The following is an 18,047-nucleotide window of genomic DNA, read 5'->3' as shown; positions in this document are numbered from 1 at the left end:
GATTACTATTGACTGCTGCTGTGGAGAGGATGTTTTCTCATTACTGGGCTGATTAAGGGGGCTAGTTAGCTTGGGAAAAGGCTAAATGCACCAACACTTCTTAATGGGTAACAAGATGCTCATTAATCGGCCTTGTTAGTTAAAGTAAAGGCTAAACATGCTAAATGCTGGAGGGAGACCCTTTCAGTCTAATGGACACTACTAATGGGACTAGTTAGCTTACACCCAACCTTTACATGCTGATGATACAGGAGGTGTAGATTAATTCAGCAATTAACAGGGACACTTACCTAGCATTAAGGCTACATGTGCTAATGACACAGAATCTGCGTGGGTTAATGGGTGGTCAGTAAAAGGCCTTGTTAGTGCAAGGCTAAACAGGCACGCGCTGCTAAATGGATAACTGCAGCAAAGAGCCACTTATAGGGCTGGTAGCACTGAGGCTCAATGTGTTAAACCTCTCACTGAGACATTTTTTAACATCTACACAGGCTGAGTGCTACTGTGGAAACGGCCGTCAATAGACGATAATGATAATACATATTATTTATTTGATTATATTTAGTATGATGAGGAAAAATGCCAAGTATCCAACCATACAACTTTGAAATTTTGTTTTTTATTATTTGTTTATTTTTTTCTCCATTTTCTGTTTATCTTTCTTGTCTTATGAAAACTTTATGCCATATCACACGAGTGTATGCTCTTAGTTTGTTAAGTTAGTCTTTGATGTTGCATTATGAATAAGTCTTCTTGATATTTGCATAACCGTTGGGTGTTTATGGGATGCATTGTTGTCAAGTACTTTGCTTAACTATGTCTCTGTTTTTTACTATTTTTTACTATGTCTAAAATTATTGATAGATACATACAAATTGTGTATTTTACATTACTGTAATTATTTCATGTAATATGCTGCCTGGAGAATGTCACTTTTTAAGCCCCTGGAGGGTTTTTAGGCAATTATCCTTCACATCCCCTTGCAAATTATATATTGTATCTTTAAAAATTTGTATATGTTTAAATAAACAAACAAATCTTTAGATCACCTAAAAAAATCACACTTTTACCAATAATCAAATAAAGGATTTTTTTTTTAGAAAGGGGAAAAAACGCTAATATTGTGTTTATTAAATGTTTTCCATACTGCATATGTGTGCATATCTTTGATATTCAACTTGTTATGAGTTCAAAGATACCAAATACTTGATAGTTTCTGAGATTCCTCGGAGATTTCTACCTAAAATATAATGGATTCTATTACAATAACAGTAGTCCCATGTGTCCAAATACTATATATAGTATGATAAAAGTATAGTATAAGAAAAACTTCACATTTGTGCTTAGGCAACCCCAGAGAACACTTCCACCAAAAGCAGAAATAACTGTGCTTATGAAACTTGAATTTACAATACCTCAACTGAAATACTACAATATTTGTATAAAAGGTACTGATCCATGTTCAGAAAGGGGGTAGGTACTGTAGGCTTACATATATAAGATATAGGACTATGTAACCTGTCTGTCATCCTGCTTCAGAGACGGGGGTATGGGATAGGAATTAGAAAAGAAGGGTTTACATCAGAAAGTCATAGCTCTCTGTGTGTTTCTTTATGTGTCTTATTGTGCACTGAGGTGGGCTTAGAGTCGAGAGGTTCTCAGAGGCTCCTATTTATAACGTGTGAGTTTGTATGTGTGTGTTGTTGTGAGTGAGGGGGATATATGGGGGCCTCAAATCCCCTGCAATCTCCTTTGAGATGTGTGTGTATGTCCACCTGCTGCATGACAATTGACAACCATTGGACTGAGGGTGTAATATGAATGTTAGTGTGTGTTTTTGCCTGCCATTCTTACCTCTCCTGACGTTACACATCTAACTTTATGTATACATAAGTTCAGGCTATCCCTTCCATTTACTTTCTTTTCTTAGTACCTTATGTATTTGCGTATTTAAAATTGTTTACTTATGGTATGCACTGTATGTATGAACAGAACTCCCTTGTTTGATGGTCCCACCTACAATTTCACTGCACCGTTCACCTCTCTCATCTTCATCTTTCCTGCTCTCGTCCACCTTTCTTCCTCCCATTTGCTGTCTTCATCTTCCCATTTCATCGCCCTATCCCTCCCTCTCCCACACTTTTCCCTCCTCCTCCTCACTTCCCTTTATCCCTCTCTCTCAATAAGGGAGTGATAGATGCAGGTTGTCAGGTGTCGCTGGACTGACGCCACAGAAACAGCAGCTGCCAGAGCCACTTCCTCCATGCTGCGACACACACACACCAACACACACCAACACACACCTACCACTAATTCCTTCCTACATCCATGTGCCCGGTCCACCCTCCCCCCTTCTCCCCTCTTTCTCTCATTCGTTGTTTTAACTTGTTGTTTATCCAAACTAGTGTACACACCTCCTTCCCTTTCCTTTCCTTTCCTCTCCCATCCCCATGCTCTCCTCCCTATCCAGCTGGAGGTGTTTTTTTGGTGATTACCTGCAGTTTTATTGGCTAATGGGTTGAAACATACCAATATGTCTGCCGCTGCCCATCTGAGGCTGGCCCTGCTTTCCAGCCAAGATGCACACACTAACACACAAGCGTGCATAAACACAGGCATATGTGCACAGACGTACACACATAAACCTGCGCTCATTTACATGGATGAGCACAAGCCCACACACAGACACACGGGGTAACACACACCCACACTATCTGTGGATGAGTTTGGCTTGTGTGGTAGCCAAAGATAATGTCATGACCCATTTGTTCTATTGGATCCCAGACTGCTCAGTATGCATCCAAACAAACAGTAACTAATACTGTAGCTCAAATATTGATGAAAAAAAAGAGAGATTTGTTCGTAAAATTGCACTGATAGATTTTCTTAGTAAATTCTATTTGTGTCTATTCAAGCTTGGAAAATTGCCGGTGTAAGATTATTCTGAGTAGACGAAAAAACATCCGAGAAATTTTATGTTAATTTTGACCAATAATTCTAAGTGATGGCTGTGAATTAGCCAATTGAGCCATTAAGAAATGTATTAGAACGTCTGAATTTGAAAATGAAGTAGGATTCCCCTTCCAGCTAATTTTTCAGTACATCCCTCTGGTGGCTCCAGTTTTAACGTGGCTTCCTATCCTTTTGCTCACCAAACTGTTGTATTTCGTCACAACCTTTCGTGACAACACTAGTGTGACTAGCTTTGCCAAAGTCTTGACCCATGACCTTTAACGCCGCATGGCCTTCCTGAGCTGCGACATGTCCACTACAGGAGAAGGGAAGATTACAAATACAGTGAAAATGAGGAAGCGAGAGAGAGAGAGAGAGAGAAAAAGGGACAGGGCATTGCTTTAAATCTATTCAAGGTCACACTCTGAAGAGGCTCTACTGTCAACATGGCATCATATCTATACGTTTGCTGGTATTTAATCTGTGACTGTATCCTCACCTATGTAACCTTTAACAAGCCCTCAAAATGAAATGAGACATGTGGAATTGGTCAACTATTACACTCTGCAGCGATGGCAGATGAATTAAGGATTAAACCTATACACGCAGTGATTACAAGGTCATGTGTATTGGTGTCTATTCATGTGCATGGATGTGCTTCTATGAGTTTGTGTGTGCGTGTCTCTACCTTTATCTCTGTATGTGTGTGTTCCAATCTCTTTGTCGGGATTGCACCGTGTCCTGATCTCATCCCATAATAAACACATACAGGTCATCTCTACGTAGTGGTGACCATCTAGTGGATGTAAGACTCCTCCCTCCCTCCCTCACATCTCTCTCTCTCTCTCTCTGGGGCTTTACTGGGAAAGCTGCTTATCGGAGGCAAAAGAAAGCAGAGACAGATAGGTGGATGGATGGAAAGGCAGATAGATGAATCCTGTCTGATATGACTGACGGACGGACGGACTGATCGATGACGGCTGCCTGGCTGACTGGTTATTGCAGTGGCATGCTGACTGACAAGAGGGCTGTCCTGCTGACTAATGGGGCCTATTAGTTACTTTAAAAAAGTTGAATAAATCATTAAAGATTATCACTCAAACTAAATTCAATGACTTTTCCCTGATTCCCCATACTTAAAAGTGCTTCATGGATTTATGTTTAATGGGTTATTAATGTCTATAAACTGTATATATATATATATATATATATATATATTGTGAGATGAGACTAGATATCGTCTTAGATTTTGGATATCATAATATCGTAATATGGCATAAGTTTTGTCTTTTCCTGGTTTTAAAGGCTGCAGTACATTAAAGTGATGTCATTTTCCAAACTTAGACTGTTCTAGTTGTTCTATTATTTGCCTTTACCAACTTAGTCATTATGTCCACATTACTAATGATTATTTATCAAAAATCTGTAAATGTAAATATTTTGTGAAAGTACTAATAGTCAACTTTACAATATCGATATTAAGGTATTTGGTCAAACATATCATGATACATGATTTTGTCCATATCACCCAGCCCTGATATATAAAAGACTTAAGAAAAGACTAAAACTAACAATAAATTGATCCTACTAACAAGTCGTCAAAACCTGATATTATTCATCTGTGCCAGACACCACCATTTTTGTCCAAAAACTATTCAACAACACATCAGTGAGCCACACTGTTGCACTGGGTGACACGTTCCTTCTGTATGACTGACATTCTGTAGTGTTCTGTAGTTCATTTTGAGTCGATCCTACAGTACTTATACCACCGTGCTGCTGTAAACACTTGCTAGTGCACCAAAGCAGTGGCTGAAAGTATCTGTAACCAAAAAACCTATAGTGCTTTGCTTTTTAATAAATAAAATTGTATTTATTCATGACCTGTTTTGGAAGAATTAAGTCTTCAGTAGGAACAAATGGCTGAGAGAAAATGGCACAGACAGGCTGTGAAAGTCGGAAAGTATTGAGAGACGGATTAACACACTGTTGGTTTTGGTATTTCATGGGAATTGTTTGCATTTACAAAACTACAGAACATGAGCCGAGGTAAACAGCCAAGTACGCATCTGTTTCAGTTGTGCGTGTGTGTTGCTGTGGAAACTAAGAAACATGAAAATCATCATAAAACACAATGAATTCATCAATTAAGTTGTACATTTTGTACAAGTGCTATATATGTGAAATTCCACGCACCATATATTGGATAATTTTCCACATACTGTATGAGTCATGTGAAACTAAGACTGTTGCGTTATCCTTTGAACTGGGTGGATTAATAAACAAATGGCTACCTTACTGGCTTGCTTTATGGCTAATTGGTTGTCTGCAAGACTGACCTGTCCTGTCCTTACAAGGATAAATGAACTATATACCGTTGATCAAGATGAGCGTTGAGTATGAATTGAATATCCACAAAACTGGAGAGGATCGCCTAAATACCTGTGCACATCCTGGACTACTTCTAGCTCTAACAAGAGATGAGCAAAGGATTACTGAGCCTAATTCCTGCTACTCTTCTCATCATGTGGATTACCCTTCTCTCCTCTAACCCCTAACCTGAACTCCTGACCCCTAGACACGACCTTCAACCTTCCTATGACACTATGTTATCTCCTAGACATCAGGCTTATAGCTAACTCTCTCCCTGTAAAGCATAAGCAGCTAGATCTGGCAATGCAAACACCACCTGGAAATTACTCTTTGCTGTTGATGGAGAAAAAGTCAAGGTTGAGGGTGGAAGGGGGGCGTGTCTGGGTGTTGGTGTGTATGCATGAACCTGATTGGATGCTTATATGTGCGTGCATGACAGAAAGAGAAATGGTGAAAGGGAGAGAAAAATAGACTGCGGTGGGTGTCCTAGTGGCTCACTTAGCAGAAACATGTACCACATAAAAATCTGGGTTCACATCTGGCCGGGGGCTTTTATCACATGTCCTGGATCTAGTGTAATGGCTCAGGTGTATGTGCATGTGTGAAAGAGTGCATTTTGTGTGTGTCCGTGCATTTCATTTGAAAAAAGATAAAAAAAAGATAGTTTATGTTTTAGGTACTGTATGTGCAATATGTCTCTTAAAGGTTGTGTCTGTTTAAGCAGCCCATTTAGTTCAATATGAAAAACAATCTTCACCTTTAACTTCTGATCTTGCATCCTGCAGCTAAACCTGTAGTGTGTTCTTTTTTGTTGTTGTTAGGTGTTTATGACCTTTCATGTAGCTTCATAGATGCATATTTGGAAGAAATTAGGGCTGCCCCATCTTTAGGTCTTTGCACACCAAGTCTATATGTTTTGTCCGAAATTCTCGTATGTTTAAAAATAAATACGACCGCACGTTGTGTCAATCACATTTACACAACGACTCTGAAACTTTCGTCTGTCTTTAAAGTTTTCGGAACATGTTAAATTTTCTTTGTTTTTTGGCATCTGTCAAGAGGCAAAAGAGGGATTTTTGACCACTCAGAGCCACCGCCCCTGGAAATGTCATCATCTAAAATTTCTTTAGTCGATTAGTACGTTTTTTTATTTCTAAGAAACTTATAAGCACATCTCTGGTAATCACAAGATTTAAAGTGGTGCTTTTTTGTGATTCTTTGTGGGGAAACTTAATTTTACAGATCTGTCAATTAAATCAACTAATCGATTAGTTGACTGACAAAATCGTATGGGTGTTAGTTGACTAAGAATGTCTTTGGTTGAGGACAGCCTGAGAAGAAATCAAATTAAAATAACTACAAAAAGGTTTCAGGGCCTACAGTTTTAAACAAATATCAATCTAGACAGACACAGAGGCAGAAATGTTCACACATCGAGAGATAATTATAGACAGAAAAGTCAAAATAGAAGCCAACCTTGGATGGTGCGTTTGAAGAAGGCCTTGCAGGCCTCACAGGACGCCACTCCATAGTGGTACCCTGATGCAATGTCCCCGCACACCAGACACAGCCTCTTGGGCATCGAATTCAACATGTACTCGCACTTAATCTGTGAGTCTTCCCCGATAGTTGACGAACAGTCCTCGTAACGCTTTGATCCGGGGCCGCCAGCGGGACCCAGGGGCCCTGCGTTGGAGCCGTAAAGACTCGGGGAGTCTAAGCCGTTGGGGTGGCCGTTCATCGTGGACGAATAGGAGCCTGAGGCGTCACTGGAGCCACCGGGGGAGTGATGGTTTAGGCTGTCAGTCAGGGAGGCAGGACTAGACGGCTCAGTCTTTATATAAGAGGACGGACAGTTGGACTCAAGGTGGCGCTCCTTACTGGACATTCTGCAGAGAAGCCTGAAGGAGTGAGACGGGAACAAATAGAAGAAGAAAGTATTACAAGAAAATGCCATGTGTAAAATGTCAGAAAAATGATGGATACTAAAGAAAAGAGGGAAAACCAAGAGTGGGAAGGGTTAGAAGAAAGGCAGAGCTAGAGGAGAAGAAAAATAGATACAGTGAAAGCGATGTTTGAAAGTCCAATTATAGCAATCATTTGTTCTAATGTTGTTGTATTTCCTCACTGTCACTTTCAATGATGGATTTGTATTTTTTCACTGGGCCGGGCAAGTCCTATAAATGACACACGTGTGCACACACAATCCATCCATCACATTTGTTATTCTTTTCTTAAAAAGAGAAATGATAGAGAGAGCTGTGCAGAGGGAAAAAGAAGGGTAATAAAGGGAGATTAAGAGAGTTAAATACAAAAACTAAATAGATTGTGGTTCATTAGGGGAGCTGTGTGTAAAACAGAGCAGCGGAGAAGCATCTACAGTACCACACAGTCACACAAACACATACACATGCTCGGGGCCGACGGTCATCCGTCACTTTCCAGTCAATAGCAGCTTGTTCTACATGAAGGTAATCAGTAAGCAGCCTCTCTGCTGCTCAATCATCCCAAAGACAGCCTCACACATACATGACGCTCACACACACACACATATTCAAGCACACACTGACGGATACAGTTTAAGAAGTTCGGGGAAGCCATGCAATACAGAACTGTGTTTTAAAAACAAAACAAAACAATCTCTGCCAGTCAGTGCCGAAGTATTTCCCTCCTCATTTCTTCTTCTTGTCTGCTGTCTCTCCCTTCCTCTCTCTCTCTTTTCCTTCTTCCTCTCCCTAAGGAGGCAGACTGGTGTCTTGTTAATGGCAGTTGTAATTAACAGCTATCTTCTCTCTGTCCGTATCTCTCCATCCCTCCCTTTGTCTACCTTACTATCTATCTGCCTGTCTCTCTATCATTTCCTATTCACTGCCATCTCTCTCTCTCTCTCTTTTCCTCTGTCCCTGCCCACTCTCTCTTTCTCTTACCACTCTCTATTCCTCTAACCCTGCCCTCCCTCCCTTCTCTCCCTTTTTCATTGTTAAAGGCAGAAAGCACAAAAGGGGTTTTTAATTAAGGCAGGATGCTGCTAAACGAGGGGCTTCTAAAGTCCAGTCGGCCTGTAAAAGATCCGTTCTACAGGGACCCATAAAACACAGACAGCGCCTTGACGGGGAATGGAGAGCTGGTCTGGAGAGGGAAGGGTGGGGGAATGGGGAACGGAGATAGTCGGGAAAACAGGTAGGCAGACAGGAAGGAGAAAGAGAGAAAGAGGAGTGACTGACAGCAATTTCAGATCTGAATTGTTTTTAATGTGCAGACAAAGCTGTCTTCTTCCTTTAGCCAAACCTACAAAACAAATGCCTTTCCCAGAAATTCTTTCCTTTAGAGTCAATTTTTCCTTTCATAAAGTGACATGACATTTATAATGTACAATACTTTGGCCTTTCCCCCCTTCTTTTCATCATATATTTTATTCCCACCACCACTTCTCTTCACCCTCCCCTCCCTGCAAGTTCTTCTAATTCGGTGACTCCATTAATCGTGGCTTTGTGGTATTCACCAATGTCTATAAATCCGTTTATCTGATGCTAAGGTAGGCCTTCAGTATGGAATGAAGGGGCTCGCAGAGAAAGGTTTGGACACAAATCAAGAAAGGATTTGAAAAGGAACGGAGAGAGTGGATGAAGAGGAGAAACAGAAACAGATATAAGGTGCTTGAATAAGCAAACAAGACATGTAAATATGGGAAAGAGTGACGGGATGATGAGAGATCGCACGGGGCTGTCTGTGTTCTGGCGAAGGGAGAGAAAATACAGTGGTGACAGAAAAAGAGAGTAGAGCCATTTAAGTAGATGATGTGATGGTGATGATTTAATCTCTCCTTTTTCACTCTTTATGCTCTTTTGTGCCCCCTCCCTTCGACCGTCAATCCCTCTGAGTACCATTAAGTGAAAGAGTTTAAGTGCCAAAAGATCTCAGGCGCTTTTTTCCTCTTTCTCTCTCTCTCAAATTCTCATCTATCTCTCTTTCCTTCTCCCTTTCCATTCCTCCTCCTCTCTCTCTTTTCCTCTATCATCTCTTTTTCTCCCACTCACATCTTCTCTACGTGCTCTCTCTCTCTCTCTCTCTCTGCTTATAAATGAAAAATAATGGCAGTCGAAGGGGGAGGAATAAAAAGAATAAAAAAAGAAGACATGCGTGCAGAGGAGAGGAGAAGAGGGAAGAAGATTAAGAAATCACAGCCAGTGCGCTGTGCCGAGCGAGAGGTTGAATGCATTTATGTATGTATGTTATCAGTATAATTATGGCGCTATGTAACGACGGCTCAGTGCTGAAAGAGCAGTCTTATTGTGCCTGTCTGCTCTTCAGATGAGTGTGGAGAGAGAGCGAAGGGGTTGAGTCTCTTTATTTTTTATCAATTCTTTATGTTTTTAGGTGTTTAAAGAGGTTTATATAAAGAGGAAAAGGCTTGAGTGTGTTTCTTTTTGTATTTTTACAAGGGTCTCAAAGACGTGAGCGGTGTGTTATGAGATGATTGCAAGAATCAAATTTTCGTATTAGCTGTTTTTGCTTAATTCTCTTACAGAAGAAGGGTTTTGAATTTTATTTTCTTCCTGCTATTCTGTTCGTTTTGATGCACTTCAGTGGAAGAGCACCATATCGTAACATGGTCGTAAAAACTAGCTTTTATGAATTGCATGAATTGCGTAAAACAAGTGGTATGTAACTTATTTTTGTCATAAATCGTCACAATACATCAATAAAATGTATTTTACTAGATGTCATGAAGAAAGTAATTATTTCTTTCGTTCAATTCTCAGATGTTTTGTCTAATTTCAGATAGAAACTTATTCACGTGTACAACATCAAATATAAAGAAGGCTAACTGGTGGACACTTTCATCCAAAATGTAGGTTTTTCAGCTCATTGGAATAAATAACTGTACATTAGATCACTGTGAGTCTATTACAGTGTGGACTGAATCCTTATATTTTAGGAGTAGTGCCCATGATAAAATTGACCACACATACATTGTTTGTGACACCAACTAGATGTGAGACTGTTTCACAACCGGCCAGAGCAAGGGGACAAAAGTGGCTGTTTAGTTCCTGCAGACATCAAATATTCAGCAGACCTATTTACCTGTCCCTTACTGAGGGAACACACACACAAACACACACACACACAACCACACACACACACACACAAGAAAGATTACCACCTTCCCTTGTCTCCATTTCCAGCTCGATCCCTGTCATTTTCTCTTTCTCTTAGTTCCTATTTCTTTTTTTTTCATCTCTCACTTTTCGAAGGCACAGTGACTCATGAAAGAGAGACAAATAAGTGGACGTATAGAGAGATAGAGAGAGAGAGCAGCAGAAAGAAAGGAAAAAGAAAAGAAGAAGAATCTTTTTTTCTGTGTGTTTTGAAGGAAGGTGGGCCATTTTAGTATGACAAGCTGTCATTAGAGCGGTGGGCTGATGCAGCGCCCTGACAACTGGCGGGGACAAACATACAATCATCGTATTAGAGCAACTACTCTCTGCCTCACTCTGTGTCTCTGCGCTGTTTGCTGTGTGCTGTGTGCTCTCCTTTAGTTTCTGTGTGCACTCGCACCCTTTTATTACATACAATCTCTGTACGACTGCCTCGCTAGATGGCAGCTATAAACACAAACTGATCCTCAAACAACTCCAAACTGTTTTTGTCCCGCCCCGGGTTACAGAAGAAAAGAGAAGCAGTGTAAGTAGCTGTAACGGACAGTCTGGCTGTCATTTTAACATTCACCTTTCAATACCAATTCAGAGGTTTAGATATCACTCAGTTCGCTCATAACCGGTCATGATGCTTGCCCTGCTAGACTCTTCTGACAATGTTGCCATGTCCCTAGATCTAAGCAGGTACAATGGTGAATAAAAATGTATTTTCATTGTTGATTAATCTGTTGATTATTTTCTCAATTCATTGATTAGTTGTTTGGTCTATAAAATGTCAGAAAATGGGGAAAAATGTCTATCAGTGTTTCCCAGAGCCCAAGATGACGTCCTCAAATGTCTTCTTTTGTCCACATTTTACGTTTACTGTCATAGAGGAGTAAAGAAACCAGAAAATATTCACATTTAAGAAGCTGGAATCAGAGAATTTTGACTTTTTTTTCAATGAAAAATGACTCAAACTGATTAATCCATTATCAAAATAGTTGGCGATTAATTTAATAGTCAACAACTTAATCAATTGTTTTTGTGAAGAGAATTAAAAGACATGAAATGTGCAGCTGAGATGCAGAAATTTAGAGCTAAAACATTATCCTCACAATGAAAACTGCTTTTAAAATATATGCATCTGACTACACCTTGACAAACTTCAGTGCACATAGATGTAGAGGAATGTAGCATCTCACTCACTTAACATTATTTTAAAAAACAAATTCCTGTGGAAAAAAGGGCTAAAATGAGCAAAGAAGAATAAGAGGGGAGAGGAAAAACAGAGAGGAAAGAGAAGTGGTAGCAATAGAGACAGAGGGGGAAGAAGTGCTGACAATGTAGCTACCATGGGTTGGCTAATACCTTTCTATCACACCGAGCATTGTGCTCTCGATGCTGATAAGAACACACAGTCCAATAAGCAAAAAGAAAAAAAAAGAGGGAGAGAAAACCTTACACAATTCTATCTAGATGATACCGGCCGTGCGTTGGGAGGGAGGGAAAGTGAAGGAAGGATGGAAGACAGAAAAAGAAAATACATTGAATTAAAGAATAGGGTAAGAGGGGGAAAAGGAGCAAAAAAATGCATTTACATTTCCATAGTCAAATGAATAGGACGATTTCATCAATAGACAGAATTGCTTTTTCAGCCCTCACACTCCTGTGTTTATTTTTCTTTCTTTGCTCCATTTCTCTCTCTATTCTACTCCCTTTTCAACGCGCTCCTATCTGTGGAGGGTTGTTGAACCGCTTGTCAGCTTGTTAGTTCGATACATGCACTGGTGAGTGTGCACACATACAAAAAAAACACACACACACAACACGTAAACTTGACTTGTTAGCTGCACACATTGGTTCAAAATGAGTAGGTTACATCTGTTAAAGAATTACAGAAAGAGTATATTTTCTGTTTTCTGGAGGCTCCAATTATTGGACCAGAACAGAGAAAAACAAAAGTAAACACATGTTAAAATGCATTTTTTTTTTTCATGTGTGACATTTTCTGGGTAAGTAGTAATTGAATTTGTGTTTTTATGTGTGCATTGTGTGAGGTGTGTGCATAGTTTAAAGGCAGAGGAATAGAGAGAGAATATATTCTGCGTGCTGTGTGTTTTAGTTTAGCTCCATAGACTCACAGTGTGTCGATGATTATAGTTGTTTTCAGGGAGAAAAATGAATAAAATAAAAAATAAAAACTCACGCAGCGACAGTCAATCTAAACCACTCTCCCTCCTACTGAGCTCTCCCTCGCCCTCGCCTTCCTGCTCTCTTTGGGTCTCAATCTCTCTCTCTCTAGTCGTTTCTCCTTCTCACACACAAACACACTCTATCATTGCTTCTCTCTCTTCCTCGTGCATCCACACCCTGTCACACACACACCACCTTACACCCCACACACTAACACACACACACACACCAGGGAGCAGATCAATTGTTACAGTGTTAGTCGGGCAGGAAACCTGTAATTCACTTCATTGGCTGCAGAATAAACCCCTGATTACATACAATCAATGTGATAATGGCTAAAACACATTCTGCCCAATGGGCTGTCGGGCTGTAAAGACCGGTAGAGGAGAGGAAATGTGAGTGTGTGTGTGTCTATATTCCTGAGTGTGTATGTGTGTGTTTAGACTCCGTAGGTATGAATTTGAATGAAACAAACACACACCTTTGCTGCACAACTATCCACAAACTCGAGTGTGAAATGCATTGGGTAAGACTTACAGTGGCACACTAGTGGGGCTGAAGCTGTTATGATGCATCCTGGGGTTTATAAAGTTTACACGCACACACACACACACTGTAGATGTGAATGGATAAACAGTGGGAGGCAGCACACACAGGGCAGCCTCGGCCAAACACGATTGATTAAGAATTATGTGCTTTCCAAACCTGCAGACTGCAAACTATTCGGGAATATCATGTTGAGTCTGGTGATATCAATACATTTCATTTGTCACTCTTTCATCTTTTTCTCTTTTCTTTTTGCGGTCTGATCTCTTCTTTTCTCTTCTCATAAAAGGTGATTATATTCCAAATTTTTTAAGGGAATTCCTTTTCCTCTCCAAGTCTGTATAAAGGGACGATTCAGATTTGAGAGTCTGACTGTTAAGTGGAAAGATATGAAGAGGTTGAGCTTGTTCAGGGAAAAAACGTGAAGGCAGTGCACCGCTAACCCTGTGTGTGTGTGTATGTGTGTGTGTGTGTCAGATGGGAATCTTGATGATTTAGGTCATTTTCTTACGGAGCAGGAGCTGATAAGTGTGTTGCTGCCAGGCACTATCTTTGTCACCATGTCTCTCTCTCTCCTTACCTCTCCCATTGTCTCTCTCTCTTTCTGTCTCCTTTATCTGCCGTGTGTCATTGTATTTGTGAGGGTGGTTGTCTACTGTAAGAACAGCACTTCAATCCTCTATAACAGCTCAACTCCATCCAGAACGCTGCACATCAAGTTTACAGTTAACTCTATTCAGGTATTTATTTTTAATCAAATACATAAATTACTGCAAATGAGATGTCTAATTCAGGTCTATTTTGGGGACTTGGCAGGCTAAGCTGCAAAACCATGTACTTGTAGTGACCTCAAGGCTTTTACTGGAAAGGCTGAAGAGTGGAAATCAATGAAATTATTGAATGCATCCTCTTGTTAGGTAAACCTTTTACAGATGATACCGCATGTGGCAAATTACTAATCTTCCTTTTTATGAAAAAACATGTAATGAGCAAATTAAACATAAACATTTAATTTGTTTTAACGATACGAATATTTTGTTTTGATGTGACTGAGTGCGCATTCACATGATATCTGCAGGTAATGGTTGTGCAGGGGTGTAAGGGATATACATTGTAGGCTGGTTCCTTTATAAAGGAAAGGTCATTGATCAAGGTTAGTGTTCCTCTCTCTTTCTGTGTGTGTGTGTGTGGATTAGCAGTGTTATCGCTAAGCATTAGGGGTACAACAGCCCTTCCAAACACTTACCAACACTTGCCATTGTGGCTGACACACATGCATTCACACACACACCCACACACACACACACACACACTCAAACGCACACGTACACATTCGACCATCCATGTACAGTGAGACGTAGAGCTCTGCTCTCTCGCTCTCATCCTCAGACAGATAGAGACCTGGGCAAGGTGCCGTATCAAATGAAATTGCGCAGAGGTATAATAATAAAAAAAAAGAGTTTAAAAAAACAAAATATCCCCCATCGGATTAAAAACACATTTTATTAAGCAGATGGTGAAAGAGGATTTCCACTCTAGTAAATATGACAGGGCTTTCAAATGTGACATGGGAAAGAGGCAGAGCGAGGGGGTGGGGGGGAGAGGGAGGCAGACAAGGAGGGAATGGGAACAGAGAGCGCAATGCTGCAAAAGAGAGGAGAGACAGAGTGTGAAGTAAAGTGGTGCTCCATCTGAGAGAATGAGTGGAAAAAAATGGTATGAAGGAGAAAAAGAAACATGGGAGAGGTGAGGAGAGGAGAAGAGAGGTGAGGAGAGGAGAAGAGAGGAGAGGAGAGGAGAGGAGAGGAGAGGAGAGGAGAGGAGACATAAGCGAGTAGAGCGTCAAAGCTCCATTCTTTAAGCAGATCAGATTTGGGGAAATTGGGCTGTCACTACAGGATTGTGATGATTTACGCCTATCCATCACAGGGACAGAGAGAGAGAGAGAGAAGCAGAGCTAGAGTATATGTACAATAATGCACAGCATCTGTAAAAATGGAGAAAATCCGTCCTTAACAGGCTGAGTTCACTGCTTACTTTTCAATTCAATATTCTATAAATAACCCATTCACAAACAGGAATAACATCTTTTATGTGAATTACTGATACATGTGTAAAAGCGTAGTGCCTGTTCATTATTTTTTACTGTATTATGACATTACGTGACGGAAGGGTCAAAAGAAGAAAGTGAATGTTGTGGATTTTGTCTTGAAATACTAAATTTCCTCCCACATTACCCAAATGTATTAAATAATTTGAAAGCTATTGCACGTTTTGAACTGAATTGTCACCAGCTGCTGTTGACACTCGCCCCCTCTGCCTCCTCGCCTGATCTTCCCTCTCTTCCTCCCTCTCTTCCTCCCCCTCATCCTCCCCTCTCGCTGCTGGCTGATGCACCTTACAGCCTCGCTCCTGGACCATCTGTTAGGGAATCTAATTCACATCCAGTCATAATCAGGTTTGCTGGAGTGCCCACTGTCTCTGCCTCTCTGTCTGTCTCTTTCTGGCCTACCTGCTTCTTTCTGCCTATTTTACATTCTCTCTTTGATTGTCTACCATTCTTAGTTTTTCATTTTTGTACAGTGTCCATGTCAGCCTTTCTCAATTCAATCGTGTGTATTTGGACATTTCATTAACATCTTCCTCTTTATTTTCCTTCACGCTTCCTCCACTAAACAAAAACACAAAACTGGCCCTAGAGTATGAACTTGCGACAGTGACAGAACAAATTAATCTAATTGTGTCATTGTGTGATTTGTAGGTGTTTAAATAATTTGGCTGTATTACAGTGTAATCCATAAACATGAAGTGCATGTCTTTGCAGCATTGGCTTTGCTTTTTTAAAGTCATAGTTGCAAATATAAGAATGTAGATACTCCTTCAGCTTTTTAATGATAAAATTAATTTATTAGCGTCAATTTGACGTTGCATGAAAAAATGAGGTGCTGCATCGATAGAGCATCTTGTGTTGTGTGTGTGCATGTGTGTGTGTGTGTTTATCCATGGCTGAGAATAAGGCGAGTTGAGGTGAAGGGGGTGGAAGTTAATGAGAGGTGAGTGTCTGAAACCCTCTCTCTCTCTCTCTCTCTGCTCCAGCAGTAATCCTCTTCTATAAATCTGCAATCCAATCAGCGTTGTCCACACTTTTACACACACACACACACACATACACACACACACACACACACACACACACACACACACACACATACACCGAAACACAGAGCTGTTGGGAGGCCCATCTGTGTGTTAAGGCAATCTGCTTTATCATTATGATTACATTGGGCTCAGTTTACAGCAATGTGTGTGTGTGTGTGTGTGTGTGTGTGTGTGTGTGTGCGTGAGTGTGTTGAAGCGCACCCTGGCTGCCTGACATTAATCACATTCTCATGGTTTGATGGCCTAAATAAAAAGAGGAATAATATTGTTGCTGTCCAATGAAAACGGCAGATCTCCAAAAACAAATTAGGAATTTCTTCAGCATTCAAAAAAAGTTTTCATTGGAGTGAAAGCTCCAGGAAACAAAGCATATGAAAGTTTTTATTTATTTATTATTATTTTTATTATTTTTTTTATATATTATTTATTTATTAGTTCTTAAAACAATTAAGGTTTTGATGGATTTTAGGAGAGAATGCCAATCCCAGTGTTAACAACAAAAACATAAAATAGTGTTCCAAATCAATAATAATAATTTAAATGCATTTAGAAATATCTTAATTACTTTGGCCAAAAGTATATAATTTTTGTTGTACAACAAATTGAAGTTTCTTCCCAAAGGCGCATCAGCTGTGCGTGTGTGTGTGTATGTCTGTGTGTGTGAGAGAGTGTTTATGTCAATTGCGTGACTAAATCCCATCAACACAGTTGGAGGTCAGATATCCTGGAGGATATGTTCATGTGATCTTATACTGCGTGTGTGTGTGTGTGTTTGTGTATAAATGTGTTCCTTCTACTGTGTGTGCATGAGAAAAAATGCATGTTTATATGTACGTATGTATGTATGTGTGAGGTGACTGGTACTTATCTTCATCTTGACCATTTAGTGCCTAATTAATTACGGTTTTTATGTCCTTCTTTGTTGTTTTTTAAAGAATGGGCCCTTTACAAGTGTAAACAATCAAATTAATGTTGGCTGAATTCCATTTAGCTGTTTCAGTTTCAGGTCCTGGTATCGTGAATGCTGATGGTTGTTTGGTCTATAAAATGTCAGAAAATGGTGAAAAATGTTGATCAGTGTTTCCCAAAAGCCCAAGATGACGTCCTCAAATGTCTTGTTTTGTCCACAACTCAAAGATATTCAGTTTACTGTCATAGAGGAGTAAAGAAACCAGAAAATATTCACATTTAAGAAGCTGGAATCAGATAACTTTTACTCTTTATTCTTAAAAAATGATTCAAACCGATTAATCGATTATCAAGTTGGTGATTAATTTAATTAGTGACAACTAATCAATTAATCATTACAGTTCTACTGATTATAATGATAAACTGTATATTCCTGTATTGCAAAATTTCAGTAGAAGTCTTAAGATAAATTCTAAAGTTGTTAACTTCAGCAGATACTGTTATAGTTATTATAATCTGCCGACTGGCAAATGTTGTTGTTGGTGTAAGTTTGGCAGTTGAATTCGCAATTACAATATCAACTGTAGTTTGTTTTAACTTTAACCCCAAAAGTTGCACCAACGCAGCGCAAATAATGTTCCCCAATGCAGAGTTTAGTGTGTGTGTCCATCTGTGTGCGCAAATGTAGTGTGTGACTTCAAGCCATGGCGTGACTCCCTAGCCCCTGGCAAACCTTTACACCTCTCATCACCAGACTTCACTGTTTGCCAACAC

General features: G+C 39.9%; 1 protein-coding gene across 6 annotated transcripts in view; it reads right to left on the bottom strand.

The window, feature by feature from the left end:
* esrrga (estrogen-related receptor gamma a) overlaps nucleotides 1-18,047 on the bottom strand; it is a 126,090-nt gene that overhangs the window by 48,703 nt on the left and 59,340 nt on the right. For all 6 annotated transcript variants that reach the window (XM_037758483.1, XM_037758510.1, XM_037758518.1 and 3 more), the window contains one exon: nucleotides 6,802-7,226. In XM_037758483.1, the coding sequence (XP_037614411.1) occupies nucleotides 6,802-7,226 (425 nt within the window). The remainder of the gene's footprint in view (nucleotides 1-6,801; nucleotides 7,227-18,047) is intronic.

This window comes from Sebastes umbrosus, chromosome 2, assembly GCF_015220745.1.
Source record: "Sebastes umbrosus isolate fSebUmb1 chromosome 2, fSebUmb1.pri, whole genome shotgun sequence".
Taxonomy (NCBI): Eukaryota; Metazoa; Chordata; class Actinopteri; order Perciformes; family Sebastidae; genus Sebastes; species Sebastes umbrosus.
Note: the sequence above shows the minus strand (reverse complement) of the source record. Positions and strands in the feature narration are given on the sequence as shown.